Below are 18,023 nucleotides of genomic sequence, written 5' to 3' on the forward strand. Positions count from 1 at the left end.
CCTCCATACCAGACAGTAATGCAACCTGTCAGAATGCTCTCCAATGTACAACTATAGAAGTTTTTGAGTGTATTTGTTGACATGTCAAATCTCTTCAAACTTCTAATAAAGTATAGCCGCTGTCTTACCTTCTTTATAACTACATCAATATGTTGGGACCAGGTTAGATCCTCAGAGATCTTGACACCCAGGAACTTGAAACTGCTCACTCTCTCCACTTCTGATCCCTCTATAGGGATTGGTATGTGTTCCTTCGTCTTACCTTTCCTGAAGTCCACAATCAGCTCTTATGTCTTACTGACGTTGAGTGCCAGGTTGTTGCTGTGGCACCATTCTACTAGTTGGCATATCTCACTCCCCGAACATCCTCTCGTTACCACCTGAGATTCTACCAACAATGGTTGTATCGTCAGCAAATTTGTATATGGTATTTGCGCTGTGCCTAGCCACACAGTTATGAGTATACAGAGAGTAGAGCAGTGGGCTAAGCACACACCCCTAAGGTGTGCCAGTGTTGATCATCAGCGAAGAGGATATGTTATCACCAAACCACACAGACTGTGGTCTTCCATATAGGAAGTCGAGGATCCAATTACAGAGGGAGGTACAGAGGCCCAGGTTCTGCAACTTCTCAATCAGGATTGTGGGAATTATGGTATTAAATGCTGAGCTATAGTCAATGGACAGCATCCTGATGTAGGTGTTTGTGTTTTCCAGGTGGTCTAAATCCATGTGGAGAGCCATGGAGATTGCATCTGCCATTGACCTATTGTGACGATAGGCTAATTGCAATGGGTCCATGTCCTTGCTGAGGCAGGATTTCAGTCTAGTCACAGTGAGATGCTGAAGATGTCCTTGAATATTCCTGCTAGTTGGTTGGCACAGGTTTTCAGAGCCTTACCAGGTACTCCATCAGGACCTTCTGCCTTGTGAGGGTTAACTCTCTTTAAAGACAGTCTAACGTTGGCCCCTGAGACAGAGATTATAGGGTCATCAGGTGCAGCAGGGATCTTCATAGCTGTAGTCGTGTTCTTCCTTTCAAAGCGTGCATAGAAGGCATTGAGTTCATCTAGTAGTGAAGCATCGCTGCCATTCGTACTAACACATACTATAGGCATCCGTTAGTCTCATGAAACCATGGATTTACACCTTGGAAGGTTTTCAGGACACAGGCCTAGGCAAGGTTGTGTGGAAGACCGGCAGTTACCCATGTTGCAAGTCTCCCCTCTCCACAGCACCGATGTTGTCCAAGGGAAGGGCATTAGGACCCATACAGCTTGGCACCGGTGTTGTTGCAGAGCAATGTGTGGTTAAGTGCCTTGCTCAAGGACACAACACGCTGCCTCAGCTGAGGCTCGAACTAGCGACCTTCAGATCACCAGACGAACGCCTTAACCACTTGGCCACGTGCCAACACATACTAACATTCATAATAAACAACACAGGGATTGGACATATTTACAAATTCCACACTTTACAGAGTTTCCACATTTTACACAAGCTAGATATTATTGGCATGTAATCCATCCTGGACAAAGCCATTTGATCTTAATTTAACCCTGATTGCCAGCACCATACATTGACTCCTCTTGACCAGAAGTACTCACTTCAGACACATCTTGGATCTTACAGATTTATTCAAATTTTTCCTGATTATTGATCCTTATTTTCTGCAATGAAAACACCTTGTGTTGCTGAATGATACCCATTGCAACAGTAGCAGAATTTCCCACAACCCCCTGCTTTTTTCATCAATCATCTTAATTTGACCTGGACATGACACCAGAGTTTCTGTATTATTAGCTCCTGTCGTTGGACCAATGCTGAGTTTACTCTAGCATTTTGTGAAGCTAAAAATTCTTTTCTATCTTTGGAGGCCATTTTGATAGATATAGTTACCTTGTATACCCTTTCAGATGTCAATCTTTAGACTGGATGTTGTTATCTATTAATCCATCATTTCATCACATGATTTGGAAATGCACTGAAGTTTCAATGCCAGGTCAGATCTTTCAGGGTAACTATATAGTTGCTAATTATCTTTCCTGACCTCCACTTATTGGTTGCAGATCTTTAACTTTTAACAATATGTAATGGTGCTGGGTCACATTGCTTTTGTAACTTCTCTATTACTTCATTAAATGAGTTGCAGGGTATAGGTGTGCCAACTTCGCACAGGTATCCAGCCCGATTTCAACAAACTACATCATCTTCTTGTACACGGGTGTGGCCTCATTCCAGACACCTTCTTTCTCTCCATCTGCGGTGGTCATGTTATTCATCAGAGATAATGTTTCCACTCATTCGATGTATAAATTGGAGGCTTCCTATGCACTGTCATTCCTATGCCTGTCATGTCAGTTTGGCTAAAGAGTACACCTAAGGCTTGCTGTGATTAGTCAAGCACTTCACAGACTCATCCTATTGTTGCAGTCACTAGAAATCTTCAAAAGCTTTCATTTTTAATGGCCGTGATCCTTTACTGTCTTAGTAGCCAGTGCAAGGTATGTGTGTTCTGTGAGCTCTTAACTTTTAACGAAATCCACTGCAGACTGCACTGGCTTACACAAAGGCGCGTGAAGCTTGGAACATATGCATATGATTTATTCACAGGCTCTTCACAATTTACTCACTGGAACTCTATAAAACTTTGTTGCAACCCAGCAAAGAGCTCATCACATGATGGAATATTGAAAGGGAGGACAGCCTTAAAGTATTAAAGGCCTTAAAGGGTATCCTCCGCTACTGGTACACAAGGTGCCTGTGCCAGCTGTGGAGTTGCTGGAGAGAAAGGTCAGTAACTACCTTCGAAGGTGGCTGGGCCTACCTTGTAGTCTGAGCGGCACAGCACTGTATGGAATGTGCAATAAGCTGCGACTTCCCTTCAGCAGCCCGGATGAGCAGTTCACAACCTCGCTATGACAAGGCCAAAGGCAAGGACAGACGCCAACGAGTCCTGGAGGAAGTGTGGGCTGGCATTGAAGAGGAGAGGAATAGCAGGGTGGTGGGCATGCGGCAGCAGTGAGCACGGACAAGGTGGGAAGGTGCGCTGGAGTGGAAAATCTCCTGGTCTGACATCTGGCAGGCAGAACCCCAGCGCATTAAAGTTATGATCCAGGCTGTCTATGATGTCTTGCCAAGCCCTGCAAACCTCCATGGCGGGGGCAAGAGCGATACATCAGCCTGTCCTCTCTGTCCAGGAAGAGGATCACTGGAGCACATCCTTAGCGGCTGCCCTAAAGCCTTGGGGGAAGGTCGCTACCGGTGGCGTCATGACCAGGTGCCGAAGCCAGTGGCAGAGAGCATTGCGATGGCCATGACCACCAGCAAACAGAGTGGTCAGAGGAAGAACATCTCCTTTGTCAGAGCCGGAGCACAGCCCCTACGTCAGCCCAGACCAGCATCATCATCAGGCCTGCTTAGCACCGCAGCAGACTGGCTGCTTCAAGTTGACCTGGGGAGGCAGCTGAAGTTTCCCGACCAAACAGCAACAACTTTACTGAGGCCAGATGTGGTCCTTTCTTCAGTGTCCTCGAAGCAGGTTGTCCTCATCGAGTTGACAGTTCCCTGGGAGGACCTCATTGAGGAGGCAAATGAGCGGAAGCGGGCCAGGTATCAGGAGCTGTTGGAGCAGTGCTAGAGGCAAGGCTGGAGGGCTTGCTGCGAGCCCATCGAAGTAGAGTGCAGGGGTTTTGCTGGCTGCTGACTCTGCAGAGTCTACACCCTACCTGGCGTCGCTGGGGCTGGCAAGAGGAAAGCGATCAGGACCATCACAGAGGCCACTGAGAGAGCCCCCAGATGGCTATGGATCAGGAGGGGTGACCCGTGGGCCAATGCTGCTGGGACACAAGCTGGGGTCTGATCAACCCCGGCTGGGTCGCCTGGCCGAGGGTGTATGATGTTGAAAGACCCGAAACACCCGACGACCCCAGGTTACATCACTCTGATGAGTCCCAGAGCATCCACAGGATGTATCTCAGAATCACATTAATCACAAGCAAAAATACATACAATGCAACAGTAGTCAAACCAACTGTCCTGATGAAGGGTCTCGGCCCAAAATGTCGACTGTACTCCTTTCCATAATTCTCCAGCATTTTGTGTGTGTTGCTTGGCATCACGCCCAACACTGGCCCCCTAGGCCTGAATCGACATAGTAGTAGTAATCGTGCTTGGATTTCCAGCATCTGAAGATTTTCTCGGGTTTGTTCACATCCTTTACTTCAGTGGAAAAATGACTTGTTTTAGTTTTAGTGAATGACCATTTGTTCTCACATCAATTTTAGCTAAACATTAAGAGAAGTGATTCTCATATGTACCCATTATATATCCCCAATGACCGAACTTTCAGAGAAACTTATGGGATCCACCTCATAGATGAAGAGTTAAGTACATCTGCATTCATTACAGATTGGGGGGGGGCGGTTTTAGAACTGTGTTTTTAGAAATCATTTCAGCTTTCTTAATATTGTGATTTCAAATCAGCAGCCACTTTGCACTCAGTAGGGTCCAGTAAACAGTAATGTGATATACACCAGCTCATCTGCTTCTGCTGAGGTTGGAAGAGGGGTGACTGCTGTCTGGCACTGGAAGAAGTAAATGCTCTTGGCATCTTTGATTTCCACTTCTGCAAATGTAATTGGTGATGCAGCTGCAGTTTTGGAAATTGACCAAGGAATGGGACTGCTGACAACGCAGGACCATTTCAATAAAGGAATGATTGTTGGCCTAGATTACTTACTGAAATGGGATTTAAACTTCTGATATTAACGCAGTTAATTAAGAATATTGAAGCGCTATTATTTTAATTTTATTTGCTTCTTCCCATTTCTGGTTTTAGATTTCTCTCCTTCCCCTTGCAATAGCTTCATGAAGTGAAGAGAGAACACCAACTGTGCTTTTTGCAGGGTCCCAGATAGTCCTATTGCTTTAGATGTTCAAAAATTTGCCATGTGTAAACCAGAAACAGTGTATTTATTTACAAATTGTGTGTATTTTATGTTGTAATTTGGAGTCAACGCTAGACACAACCAACTTCATTTGATAACTTGAGGTTGAATAGCTGAGGTAGAAATTCACTGAAAACGTTCGCAAATAAAAATAATCATCATAGGAGTTTCCTTACAGGAATCAACTTTATAAGCAATCACAATGATCAATATTAGGTGCTTGTGAACACCAATTGGCATTTACTTGCTGTCAGCTAGATCCTGAGATTTTGCTATGGCCAGAGAAAGGAATGCAAAAAAAATGTTCGAACAGTATTTTCACATCATGTAAAAAATTCTGTGGTCATCAGACAAATTTTACAGAATCAAAATAAAGTTTACTTTGCAACATTGAATGGTAATGTTATTAGTGACTGAACTTTGCTGATTATATCAGATGCAAAGTTGTCTTCTTAAATGACATAAGGGAGTCTGAGATTCAGCAGTTATGCAGCTGTTGAAACTTAAGAAGCTCCTTCAAAGCCACATGCTGAATTAACTGAGGAGCTTCTCAGCTGGAGCTCCTCATCCCATCTCTATAAGATCTGATGAAACTTTTGCTCAGATTGACACTGGCCATTCCAAACTAACCCGATGATTGATGAAGTGCACTTTTTAAACAGTTGAGATTTTTATTTCAGTCGACCTCAGGAAATATTGTTTTGTAACTTAAAGTTTTATTTTAGAAGTGAGGGAGAACGATGATGACAGAGGGGAAGTTTCTTCCAGTTGTTTTTCATTTGCGTCGTGAAACGTTTTCTTCCATTCATGAATTGTTTCTTTGCAATATTTTGGAGTTTTACCAGAATGGGAGTTGTAAAATTGTTCAAACTGTTGTGTTTTTATTATACTATTGGCACAAATTTCCCCCGCGCTCTTATGCCTCTTAAGAATTTCGAAACTATTATGGTGGCATGAACATTTCTAATTTCTTTTTCCAATACAAGACTGAGAAATGCCATGAACTATTTCATTGTCTCATTAGGTATGACAGATCAGAGGAAAACATTTGTAGTTAGTTGGACATGCCCCTCAAACTCATCCTAAGGTCAAGAGTTAGCTAATTGCTCTTGACAGAGACATTTCAATCAGTAAACTATGAGTAACTCCGTCTTTCACATAACGCTGATTATGCTGCTTAATTCATTCATTGAGCTGGATTCTCATTCAATGCTCATTTAAATCGATGACAGGCAGAGCTATTGGATGAACCTTGCTCCTGAACCATTAGTCTTTGCTTGCATTGAACTATCAAAGCTGATAGAGTTGGCCATTTTGCTGGGGAAGGAACTGCAGTGGGATTAAGTTGTTCATTGAATATGCCAAGAGAAGGAGGAAACCAGTGGCCAAGAATGCATCAAGTATCAACAGCTGTTTACCCTAGACACAACTACAGTATACAGTATGTGTCAATATACTGCCAATGGATGGTATTCACTTCATATTATTAATGACTCTCTAGTAATGATGTAAAAAGGATTAATTTCATTCCATCAATGTAGTTTTACCTTGGGGATAAAAAACACCAAGAAGTAAACAAGTGGAACTACAACCAGAGGTCATGGGTTAAGGGTGAAAAGTGAGAAGTTTAAGGGGAATGTGAGGGGAAAGTTTGTTTAGGTACGAGGATGGTAGGGATATGGAGGGCTATGGTCCCAGTGCAGGTTGATGGGAGTAGGCAGTTTAAATAGTTTTGGCATGGACTAGATGCGCTGAAGGGCCTGTTTCTGTGCTGTACTTCTCTATGATTCTAAATATTTTATTTCCAAACTATTGCCTGTATTTTCCAAATCAATATTATACAAAAATCCTGAAAGCCATCCCCAATCCCAACACTTGATGGCACACTAAAACAAATTCATAGTTGTACATTTGTGTAAAAAAAAGGGCAAATATAAGGGTACTATTTAAACACATGAGCCTAGAACTTCATTACTTCTGCAGTTAAGCTGTTGTACTCATTGTGCTACTAACTGTTTTGGTTGTAGTCCAACACTTAGCGGAACAGTATTGCCTGAATTTCAAATTCTGGGTGGTACTGAAATAATCTTATAGAAGTATACTGCATTGGGTGGGACCAGGAAGAGCAATATCATAGAGCAGAGATGAGAGTTTGAAAGTAGGATTGGCTTGCGATCACCAGTCAAACAGTGGAGGAAGAGAAGTTTGGGTGAATTATGAGCTGATTGCTGAGAGGGATGGAGCTCAATGAGTCAGGCATTATCAATAAATTGAGGCTGAAAAGGGGAAGGACTTGATTGAGTACGTGCAAAGGAAGGAGTTTATTGATGAGGGCCTGGAACCAAAGAATCAGCGGATGCAGGATATACAAGTGTCGAACTCGGGTTGGGCAGGTGGTCTAGGGTTTGTTTAATAAAGCGGGGTGGGGGTCTGAAAGATAGAAAGTAATTAAACTAAGCAAAATATTGTGCTGGGATCAACTCAGGAATGCTCCCATTAGATTATGGGGATTATTAAAACTTTGTTAGGATAGGAGTGCCCAACACCAGGAAGACTATGGACTCACTTCAACTAATTTCTCCTACCAAGCAGTGTATCATTACGTGCATGCTCACTTTAGAAAATTCATTGTCAGAACATGCATGAATCATATTATAGAGTGTGCAACCGAATTTAGAAGTGGCAAAATTCAGTGCAAACACATTACGAAAGAATTACATTGAAAAATCAGGTAGTAGAGTTTCTAGAAAAACACTACACAATTGAATTTCTAAGCAGCAGTTTGTTAAAGACTTTTATTAGGGTGGTTCTTCGTCGGTCCTAAACTCTAAAATCCGGAGATTGGCTCTGGTCTACTTGAGTCAAAAATTATAGCTGTAAATCATTTCTATTTAAAAATTGACTGCTTCAATTCATGTTTAATGTGTCCGTAATTTTTCTGTTTTCTGCCCCTGACTGAGGAGACCTCCAAGATATCTAGCTAAACTGGGCTTTCTATAGACCCATCTATAACTGACATTCTGGAAATTTTTTGATCAGTGTCATTGCACAGAATAATAGGTGCTTAAATAACTTTACTGTCATTGGCTTCACTTCTTTAAACCACATTGACAGTGAACTGAAAGTGCATTTACCTGCTACGACTATTTTACCTGATAAAAATCTTGCATATTGCAATCAAGTTAAAAGAAAACACTAATAACTGAGAATTAAATACCTTAAACTTGAATCATGTATAAAGCAGACTTTATAGATCAAGGTATAGCATTATCCAACGTTAATTTTTATATACCTTATGGATAATTTCACCAAAGAGGAAGTCTAAAATAAGGACTGTTTGAGATGAACAAGTTTACTAGAAAAGTTACTATTTCAAGGCCAGCACCACACAGGTACTAACTGCTCGGGCATGTCTAGTTGCTTCTCAGCACAGATGATCTGCAGATCAGTTTTTGCTATGATATTTCTTAAAATATCAATGTCCCGGATTACACTACTGTCAGTTTGGTCCAGAATACATCCTTGTCGACCAACATTATCTTTAATGATGATAACTCCATTATCCTTCAGGCTGTTCTTGCATCTTATTAAGAATAACATTAGGTCCTTATCAGTTAAATGTCCTGCAGTGGGAGAAAAATCAAAGGTAAATCCTAATTGTTTCAGAATACACTTAGTGTGTTTTTTTTCTATTTTGTTGCACTGACTTTCTTAAACAATACACCATCTTCAACCAAGAAAGTAGAAAGATATGATTTTCCCTGATTGCTGCAAGCTCTGTTCTGTAAGAGATTACGTGAGCTGCTCAAAGTTGGCATAACTGATCCTTTTTCACTCCTCATGAGGAAGGTCATATCTCTCCAAAATAGGATGATTGAATATGGTTCAGTTTGTTTTTAAATAATCAAGTGTTATCAACTTAATTTTCCTTTGGGGTCCTGTCTTCATTGTTTGATTCTTTTATCTGCTCCATCAGAATTTGAATTTGATAATTAATTTATTAGATAAAATATTAAGCAAATTTTAGTAAATGTGATGGCAATGTGCATCTCTACACACAGGAAACAACAGATTTGCATTTTTGAATTTGTATAACATTTCTCATAACCTTCAACTGTTCAGATGTAGCTTAGAGTCAATGAAGTAGTTTTGAAAGTTAAGTCATTGCTGTGATATTAAATATGCCACAACAATTTCAAGACTTGGTTTAATATTAAGTGCAAAAAAAAGACACATTCCTCAATCCTACAATGCAGTGTCAGTCTAAATCTTGTGCTTAAGTGCCTGGAGTGGTTCTTCAGTCTGCTAACTTCTAAAACAAAGCTCCACCAACGGAGGTATTACAGATGTAAGACCATCCATTAATTTTGAACTGATGAAAAAAACTACCAATAAGTTATAATTCAACAATTATCAACATTGCTGCAGTTCTGATATCAAAATTGCACACTTCTTTTCTAGTCATAACTCACCAATCACCCACTGAATCCAAATAACATCGTATTTTTTAATAGGTGGAGTGAACTCCTGCAAGGGAAAGCAGAAGTAATCCTTCACTTTTTTTTACATCTTTTCCGATGTAGGAAAGAGCTTCAAGTAAAAAGTTATCCATCATGTCCACCATGTCGACAGAGGAGAAAACAGGAAGCAGGACATATCTGGAAACTCTGCCAATGCCAGAGCCACAGTCCAATGCGTACTCAGTATCAGACTTTCCTGGACCCTGTCAAAATTAAATGTACAGTATTAGTCTATAATGGATTGATATTGGATAGCCACATAATCCATATTATTCTGTACAAATTCTGCCTGAAATATCATCTGTAGTACTGGTGAAGTATAACATCAAGCCCACGTCAAGTTTCAACCTGAAGGATTGTAAATGTTACCTCTATTTTTTCCTGAACAAATACAGGTTTCCCCCGCCATCCAAAGGTAGAGCGTTCCTATGAAGCAGTTCGTAAGCCGAAATGTCGTAAAGCCAAGAAGCAATTACCATTTATTTATATGGGAAAATTTTGTGAGCGTTCGCAGACCCAAAATTAACCTACCAAATCATGCCAAATAACACATAAAACCTAAAATAACAGTAGCATATAGTAAAAGCAGGAATGATATGATAAATACACAGCCTATATAAAGTAGAAATACTTTTCCACAATCATTACTGAACTGTTCTCCGTAGCAAAAATCTCACGCAAGCGCCGTCGGCAGAAAATCTCACGCAAGCGCTGTTGGCAAAAACGCGGCGCAAGCACTCTCCAGTAACCTTTAAGCTATGAAGCTGCCAAATCATACCAAATAACACGTAAAAATACACAGTCTATATAAAGTAGAAATAATGTGTGTACAGTGTAGCATCACTTACCGGAATCGGGAAGACAGCGCCGAGCACACTGATGATGGTGTGTTAGGCTGAGTCGTCGCAGGTTGGGGTGGTGCAATTGCCCCCACCTTCTAGGCTGCTGAGCAATACATTGCCATGAAGCATGCAGGGGTGCAGTGGTAGCCGGGAGGCACACAGTACATCTTTAAGAAAAAAGCTGAAATAAACATGCTAATTAATTACGTGTCGGCGGCACCTAATTAATTAGCATGCTTATTTCGGCTTTTTTCTTAGAGATGTGCTGTGTGTCTCCTGGCTACCGCTGCATTCTCCGCGAATCGGTATCTGTCCATGGCCTGGGGGTTGGGGTGGTGGGACACTGGGGTGTCATCTCGTCATCGTCTGTTTCCATTAGGGCAGGCAGGTCATCTTCTATTTCTGCCCGCCTCGATGTCGAAGGTCGAGGATCGTCATCTGCTGTGGCTGATGTGGAAGGCTTGCTTGACTGCTGAGCCTTGCGCATTTTTCTATCATACAGTCCTTTGTAAGGTCTCAAACCATCCTGCAAATATCCCCTAAACTGACGTACCCTTTCAAAATTAAAGTCGTACTTTATCATTACTCATTCGGTTTCTATTGTTATCGTTTTTTCTTCCAATTGCATCAGCTCTTCATCTTTCAGATCTTGGTCATGGGATGCCAAAACCTCTTCAACATCATCTTCATCAGCTTCCACAAGCCAAACTCACTTTGTCCTTATTTCGTTCACCATGATCGAAACGCTTAATTATATCTAGTTTTACGCTAAGTGTAACACCCTTATGAGCTCTTTTAGGCTTTTCCGATACCATAGAACTCATCTTGCAAACAACTGCTCACAGGCATGTGTTTAAGCAATGCCGGCGAGAATGCAGTTTCAAATCTGGGGAGAGCGGCTGTCCGGGGCGCACGCTGCCTTTTATCGTGCGCTAATTTTGTCGCGCGCTGATTTTTTATCATGCGCTGTTTTTTTTTCCTGTAACGGTGAAAACACCTTCTGAAAGTGAAAACAGGTAACTAATGCAGGTCTTCTGTAACAGTGAGGTTTCGTAAAGCGAACATTCGAAAAGCGGGGGACACCTGTATTATATCTACAGTATCTATACTGTGTATATCGTGAAGATCAATATAAAAGGTTCATTTTATTGTCAAAGTATGCATATACAATACAACTCTGGTATTTGGCTTTTCCAGATAGCCATGAAATATCCATGAAAAGGTAAAAGAAACAAAACTTGCCGACCCCAGAATCCCCAACCCACTATCTGCAGAAAATAAACAGCAACAATAACAATCTCTGACACTGTCACCCACAGAAAAACAACAGCAACAATAACAATCCATGACCCTGCCCTCCCACAGAAAAAGACAGCACCAATAACAATACATGCCCAACCCCTCTTGGCAGAGACAAAAACAATGACCAACTCCTCACTCACAAAAAAGAACAGCAACAGTAGCATTAAAAAAAATCCCCCCCCACCCACATACAAAGAACTTACAGGTCAGCCACAAGAAAGAAAATGCCGAGAAACTGAAGGAGACCAATATAAAGTACAGTCCAATCACATAACTCTCAGAACATCGAACAGTCCTTCCGTCACTCAGAATGCATTCTATATTGAGGTGGAGTTTAGAGCTAAGCAGGGAGGAGAGTTTATTTCAGTAATATTGTAAATATATTGTTTGATTAAGCATTCTTTGTTGCTTACATAATTCATTACAGGTTATACGTAAAAGTACATGAATGGCATATATCATTATGCCACCATATAAGAGCACACTTCACTAATGTAAATATGAAATGTACTTGAGTTATCCCTGGCTCTCCTGTCTTTTTCTTTCAATTTGTTTTTGGACTTATAAAACACAACAGCCAGGTGACCAACCTTTCATTGGGTGACCAGATAGGGAACAGTGACCACAACACCTTAAGTTTTAAGATACCTATAGATAAGGGTTTGTACGGACCTCGTGGGAGAGTATTAAATCGGATCAGGACAAATTATGGGAGTATTAGGCAGGAACTAGGGAGATTTAATTGGGAACATCTGTTTTTTTGTGCAAGCCCGTATCCAATATGTGGAGAGTGTTTAAAGACCAACTGCACAGCATACAGGAGAGTCAAAAGGAATGACAGGGGTGGCAAGGTAAGACAACCTTGTATGTCAAGGTTGGTGATGAATTTAGTCAAGAATAAAAAGAAAAATTATGTAAAGCTTAGGAAGCTAGTGTCAAACAGAGCCCTTGAGGATTATAAAGAAGCTAGAAAAGAACTCAAGAAGGAAATTAGGAAAGCCAGGAAGGGTCATAAATATTCCTTGGCAAGTAGGATTAAAGAGAATCTCAGGGCATTCTATACATACATCAAGAACAAGAGGACAATTAGGGAGAGGGAAGGACCATTCAAGGATAAAGAAGGGAGCATTTGCTTAGTTGCAGAAAATGTGGGTAAGGTCCATAATGAGTGCTTAAATCATTATTTACCAAGGAGAAAGACATGGAGGACAGGGAGATCAGTGTTGAGCTTATTAATGCGAAGTAAAGGAAGAGATAGTGTTGGGTCTCTTAAAGAGCTTTAAGGTTTACAAGTCCCTAGGGATATGAGAGATGAGATGAGATTGCTAGGACCTTGATCAATATATTTGTGCCCTCCGTAGCCACAAGTGAGGTCTTACTAACTTGATTGTATTTTTTGATGAGGTGATAAGGGTGATTGATGAAGGCAGAGCTGCAGATATTGTCTACATGGATTTTAGGAAGGTATAAGAGGCTAATCCAGAATATTAAGATGCATGGGGTCCACAGTGAATTGGCTGGTTTAGATTCAGAACTGGCTTGCCCATAGAAGACAGAGGGTAGTGGGTGAAGGGACTCATTCTTGCTGGAGGTCTGTGATTTGTAGTGTTCTGTAAGGATCTGTACTGGGACCTCTGCTATTTGTGATGTACATAAATGCCCTGATGGGTGGGTTAGCAAGTTTGCAGATGATATGAAGATTGGTGGTGTTACGAATTGTGTAGAAGACTGGCAAAACAATACAATGGGAAATAGATCAGTTGCAGATGTGGATGGAGAAATAGCAGCTGGAGTCTAACCCAGCCAAAAGTGAAGTGTTGCACCTTGATAGGTTAAATGTAAAGACACATCTTGTGAGGTTACTTAGATTTAGTTTATTGTTCGATACGAGGAGAGCAAGGCAGGAGCAGAAGATAGCGAACTAGACAAGGACTGAGGACTACGACTAGGTTGGGACCAAGGGTCTGGGCTAGGACTCAGAATCAACTCCCAGAACTAGAGAAGACATGAAGAGGATAGGGTATGGACTCTGAGCCCGAGACTGGGCAAGGACCCAGTACCTGGGTCTTGCCTCGGGCTCAGACCCCAGAACCAGGCATGGACATGACATGGGCTAGGGAGAGGAGGAACATGGAAAACAGAGCCTCGGTCTCGGGAGAGCAGGTACATGGAACCATGGACACATACACAGAACAGAGAGCTGGGACCCCTCCTTGGGTACAGGACATAGGGCCGGGACTCATGATCCTCTGCGGGAGCAACAGCAAGATGGCCTGACTTACCCCACGGAGGCGAGGACGAGACACGACAAGACATGACCCCCCGCGGGGCAACGGCAAGATGGCCTGACTTACCCCACGGAGGCGAGGACAGGACAAGACAAGACATGACTCCCCGCGGGGCAACGGCAAGATGGCCTGACTTACCCCACAGAGGCGAGGACAGGACAAGACAAGACATGACTCCTCACGGGGCAATGGCAAGACGGCCTGACTTACCCCATGGAGGCGAGGACAGGACAAGACATGACTCCCCGCGGGGCAACGGCAAGACAGCCAGACTTACCCCATGGAGGCGAGGACAAGACAAGACAAGACCAACATGAATGAACATCAGACAGTACCTATCTAGTTCTGGTGATGGAACTAGACCGAAGTGCAGGCGGGGGCTGCAGACGAGGGCTAGAGGCCAGAGGGGCAGAGAAGGGATTCAGACAAGGGGGTAGGACAGGAATCACAGACCGTCAGGGCCAGGACTTGACTCAGAACTGGGAAGCCACCAGGGCCAGGACTTGACATGGTACTTGAACGCCGCCAGGACCAGGACTTGACACAGTACTTGAACGCCGCCGTGGCCAGGACTTGAACGCCGCTAGGGCCAGGACTTGACACGGTACTTGAACGCCACCAGGGCCAGGACGTGGACGTGGTACTTGGATGCCGCCGGAGCCAGGACGTGGACATGGTACTTGGATGCCGCCGGAGCCAGGACGTGGTGCTTGGGACCTCTGGGTAGTGCCGAGCTCTAGACTCGGCCCAGGAACAGTAGACAGCGGCTCTTGATTCTCTCTGGCGGGTTAACTGACGGACCCACTTTGATGAGGAAACTTTGCAGGCTCAATTCGGCGAGGTAGCTGGACAGGGTTGCTCCGGTGAGGAAAGGCGAATTACCGGCACTCGCTTCGGGCAGATGACATTGGCACGCCGTGACTTTGCATACTTTGCAGACACTCCCGCGCCGAACAGCTGAAAGCCGTTGACTATAAACTACCAGTTCAGCGGAGCGTTAATTGCCTCTAATCACCAAAGCTGAGGGACACGGGAAAGCAGGGAATCAACGGTCCGGATCGTAACATAAACAAGGTAAATTTAAAGGGACCCCAATCCGGACCATGACAGCTCCCTGAATTAGAAGGCATGTACTCTAACAACACGTTGGAAAAACTTGGAGTGACAAAGGCTAGGGGGAGATCTGATAAAGGTTTATAAGATTACGAGAAGCATAGATAGAGTAGACAGACAGTATCTTTTTCCCAGGGTTGAAATGTCTAATATCAGAGGACATGTACTTAAGGTTAGAGGAGATAAGTTGAAAGGAGATGTGAGGGGCAAGTTTTTTTTTAAACACAGAGAGTTGTGGGTGCCTGGAATACACTGCCTGAGGTGGTGGTAGAGGCAGATATATTAAGGACTTTTAAGAGATGTTTAGATAGGCATACAGTATGAAGGTGAGGGAAGTATGGACATTGTGTTGGCAGAAGTAGCTTGCTTAGTTGGCCCTTTGGTTACTACTTGAATTGGTTCAGCACAACATTGTGGGCTGAAGGTCCTGTCTCGGTGCTGTAAATTTCTATGCTCCATGTCCGAATAGTCAATCCCTCATTGCATCAGAGTAGTCACTGCTCACCACCACCCCACCCCTCCAACCAGAGATAAATATCTTTTTCACTGGGGAGTATTCGATATTTCTGCTGGCAGCTGGTTTTCCAACTACTTATATGTAGAATCAGTGGCTAACAATATCATGGCAAAATTTTTCATAATTGGTAACGCCATAAAATGCCAGGTGGTCTTGGCCCCCTTAGATTTGAATAATCCTTAAGTGCCAGCCGCCACAGTATCATTTTCATCATGAGAGTTTTCAGAGCTTTTGAAAGAGCTGAAAGAATGGATATTTGTCTGCTTCGGAGAGCATTTGAAGTCTAGGCTAATTGTGTCTGAATGGATGCCTCTCAGACTTATAAAAATTAATCACACCATATGTGAACTACATGTGTCTTGGGATCCCCCACCAATCTCCAAAGTATCTCTTTTAAAGTTGCAAATCACCCACTGTAATTTTTATTCCAATAAAACCTCACCACCAATAGTGCATATGCAGAGTTCTGTGAAATGATAGCAGCAGTCCACAGATACCTCAATATGTGACTAATTGCAAAGGCTTATGACCACACTGAGGGAAAACTGTCCCGGTCCACCCGAAGGCTCTGGGATCTCCTTGGGAGATCCATGTGCCTGAGACTGCCTTGGAAACAGCACTGATCCATTTCCCATGGACAGGGGCACGAATGACTTGGCTGCTGCCTACCCAGCAGGCAGAACATCTGTGAATTGTACAGATCGAGCATTGAATTCCCTCCGAGGAAGTAAACAACAATAATAATTTCTTAAAGCAAGGATGTCTCAGTGAATCCTGATATGGCATTAGTGCAACATAGAGCTGAATGCAGAACATAGAACAGTACAGTGCAGTATTGGTCCTTTGGCCCACGATGTTGTGATGACTCTTTAACTACAATATCAATTTAACCCTTCCCTCCCACAAAGTCCTCCATTTTTTTTTATCCATGTGCCTATCTAAGAATCTTTTAGATGCCTGTAATGTATCTGCTCTACATTTTCCTTGGCAGTGCATTCCATGCACTTACCGTTCTCTGTGTAAAAATCCTACCTCTGATATCTCCTCTATACATTACTACGAACACTTTAGAGTTACACCCCTTGGATTTCTTCCCTGGGAGAATGTCTCTGGCTATGCACACGATCTAGGTTTCTTATTATTTTGTACACCTCTATCAAGTTACCCCTCACCCTCCCTCTCCCCAAAGTGAAAAGCCCCAGGTTGCTCAGCCTATCCTTTCTAAGAGTACCTCCTCTCCTTACCTGCCTATCACCTCCACCTGGTGCCTCTTCTTCTTCCATGGTTCACTCCCTCTCCTATCAGATTCTTTCTTTTCCAGCCTCTCATCTTTCCCACCTGCTTGGCTTCATCTATCACCTTCAGCTAATCCTCCTTCTCCTCCACCACCCCCCCCCAACCTTTTTCTTCTGGAGTCTTCCCCTTTCCTTCACAGTCTTGAAGAAAGGTCTCATCCCAAAACGTCGACTGTTCATCATTTCCATAGGTGCTGCCTGACCAGCTGAGTTCCTCCAGCACTTTGTCGTCTGTCTTTCTGAAAGTAGCTGTTTAACATATCAGATATTGGGGAAATCCAATTCTAGGCATAATGTTTCTCCAGCCTCTAAGAGCTAAGACCCTCTAAGTAAGAATTTCTGACTACTTCTATAGCTTATGCCTTACTGACCAGAGGAAGAAACACAGAGCAGTTTTTCCTGATTTGTATTCTACTGTTTTAGATAAATTGCTAAATATTCTATTGGTGATGCTGATGGTGCATTGGTTGAACACACTGAATCAACTGAATCTCTTCATTAAAAAAAACTATTGTTTCAACTATTGTAGTAGAACATATTAAAACGTTCACTCAGTGACTACTCTATTAGGCACACTTGCTCGTTAATGCAACTATATAATCGACCAATTACACGGTGGCAACTCAATGCATAAAAGCTTGCAGACATGGTCGAGAGGCTCAGTTAAGTTGGACAGCAGCTGTTGAGGTTTAGGCTTGTGCACTCAGTTTTTGGGTCCCTACCCATGTTGGGGTTGAAGGAAATGAGGAGGATGTGAATGTAGCGATGCCTTTGCATAGAGGGGAGGTGAAAGCCAGAATTTTTAAATCTGTTCAAGATCACTGTGGCCATAAAGTTGGGATAAGGAAATGAAAGGATGGCACTTAAATAAAGTTCAGAGGATGGTGTGATTTCAACTGGGAGATGAGTATAAAAGGAGAGAAGAAGTTGCACTTATACATTTATATATTAGACATACAAGGTTGAATAATCCTTTCTTCAAAATGATATGGCCATTTGTAGGGAGTGCACTTGTCAAGAAATGATGTAGCATACTGTGTATTGTTTGAATGCAGTTCCTATAAGGTGCAAAGGAAACATCTATTTGCTAAATTAAGATCTTTGGGACAGACACAGTTTAACATGGAAAGTTTGTTTGGATATCACTGTCATTGTAATATATATAAGTGTGTATTTTACTTTCTGAAAAGCATTAGA

General features: G+C 42.6%; 1 protein-coding gene across 1 annotated transcript in view; it reads right to left on the reverse strand.

Annotated features, from left to right (window-relative positions):
• Positions 1-7,745: 7,745 nt before the first annotated feature.
• Positions 7,746-18,023, reverse strand: part of ntmt2 (N-terminal Xaa-Pro-Lys N-methyltransferase) — a 39,506-nt gene continuing 29,228 nt past the window's right edge. The window contains 3 exon segments of the mRNA XM_072273952.1: positions 7,746-8,572; positions 9,422-9,512; positions 9,514-9,672. Coding sequence (XP_072130053.1) covers positions 8,322-8,572; positions 9,422-9,512; positions 9,514-9,672 — 501 coding nt within the window. The 3' untranslated portion in view covers positions 7,746-8,321.

Source organism: Mobula birostris, chromosome 12 (assembly GCF_030028105.1).
Source record: "Mobula birostris isolate sMobBir1 chromosome 12, sMobBir1.hap1, whole genome shotgun sequence".
Lineage (NCBI taxonomy): Eukaryota > Metazoa > Chordata > Chondrichthyes > Myliobatiformes > Myliobatidae > Mobula > Mobula birostris.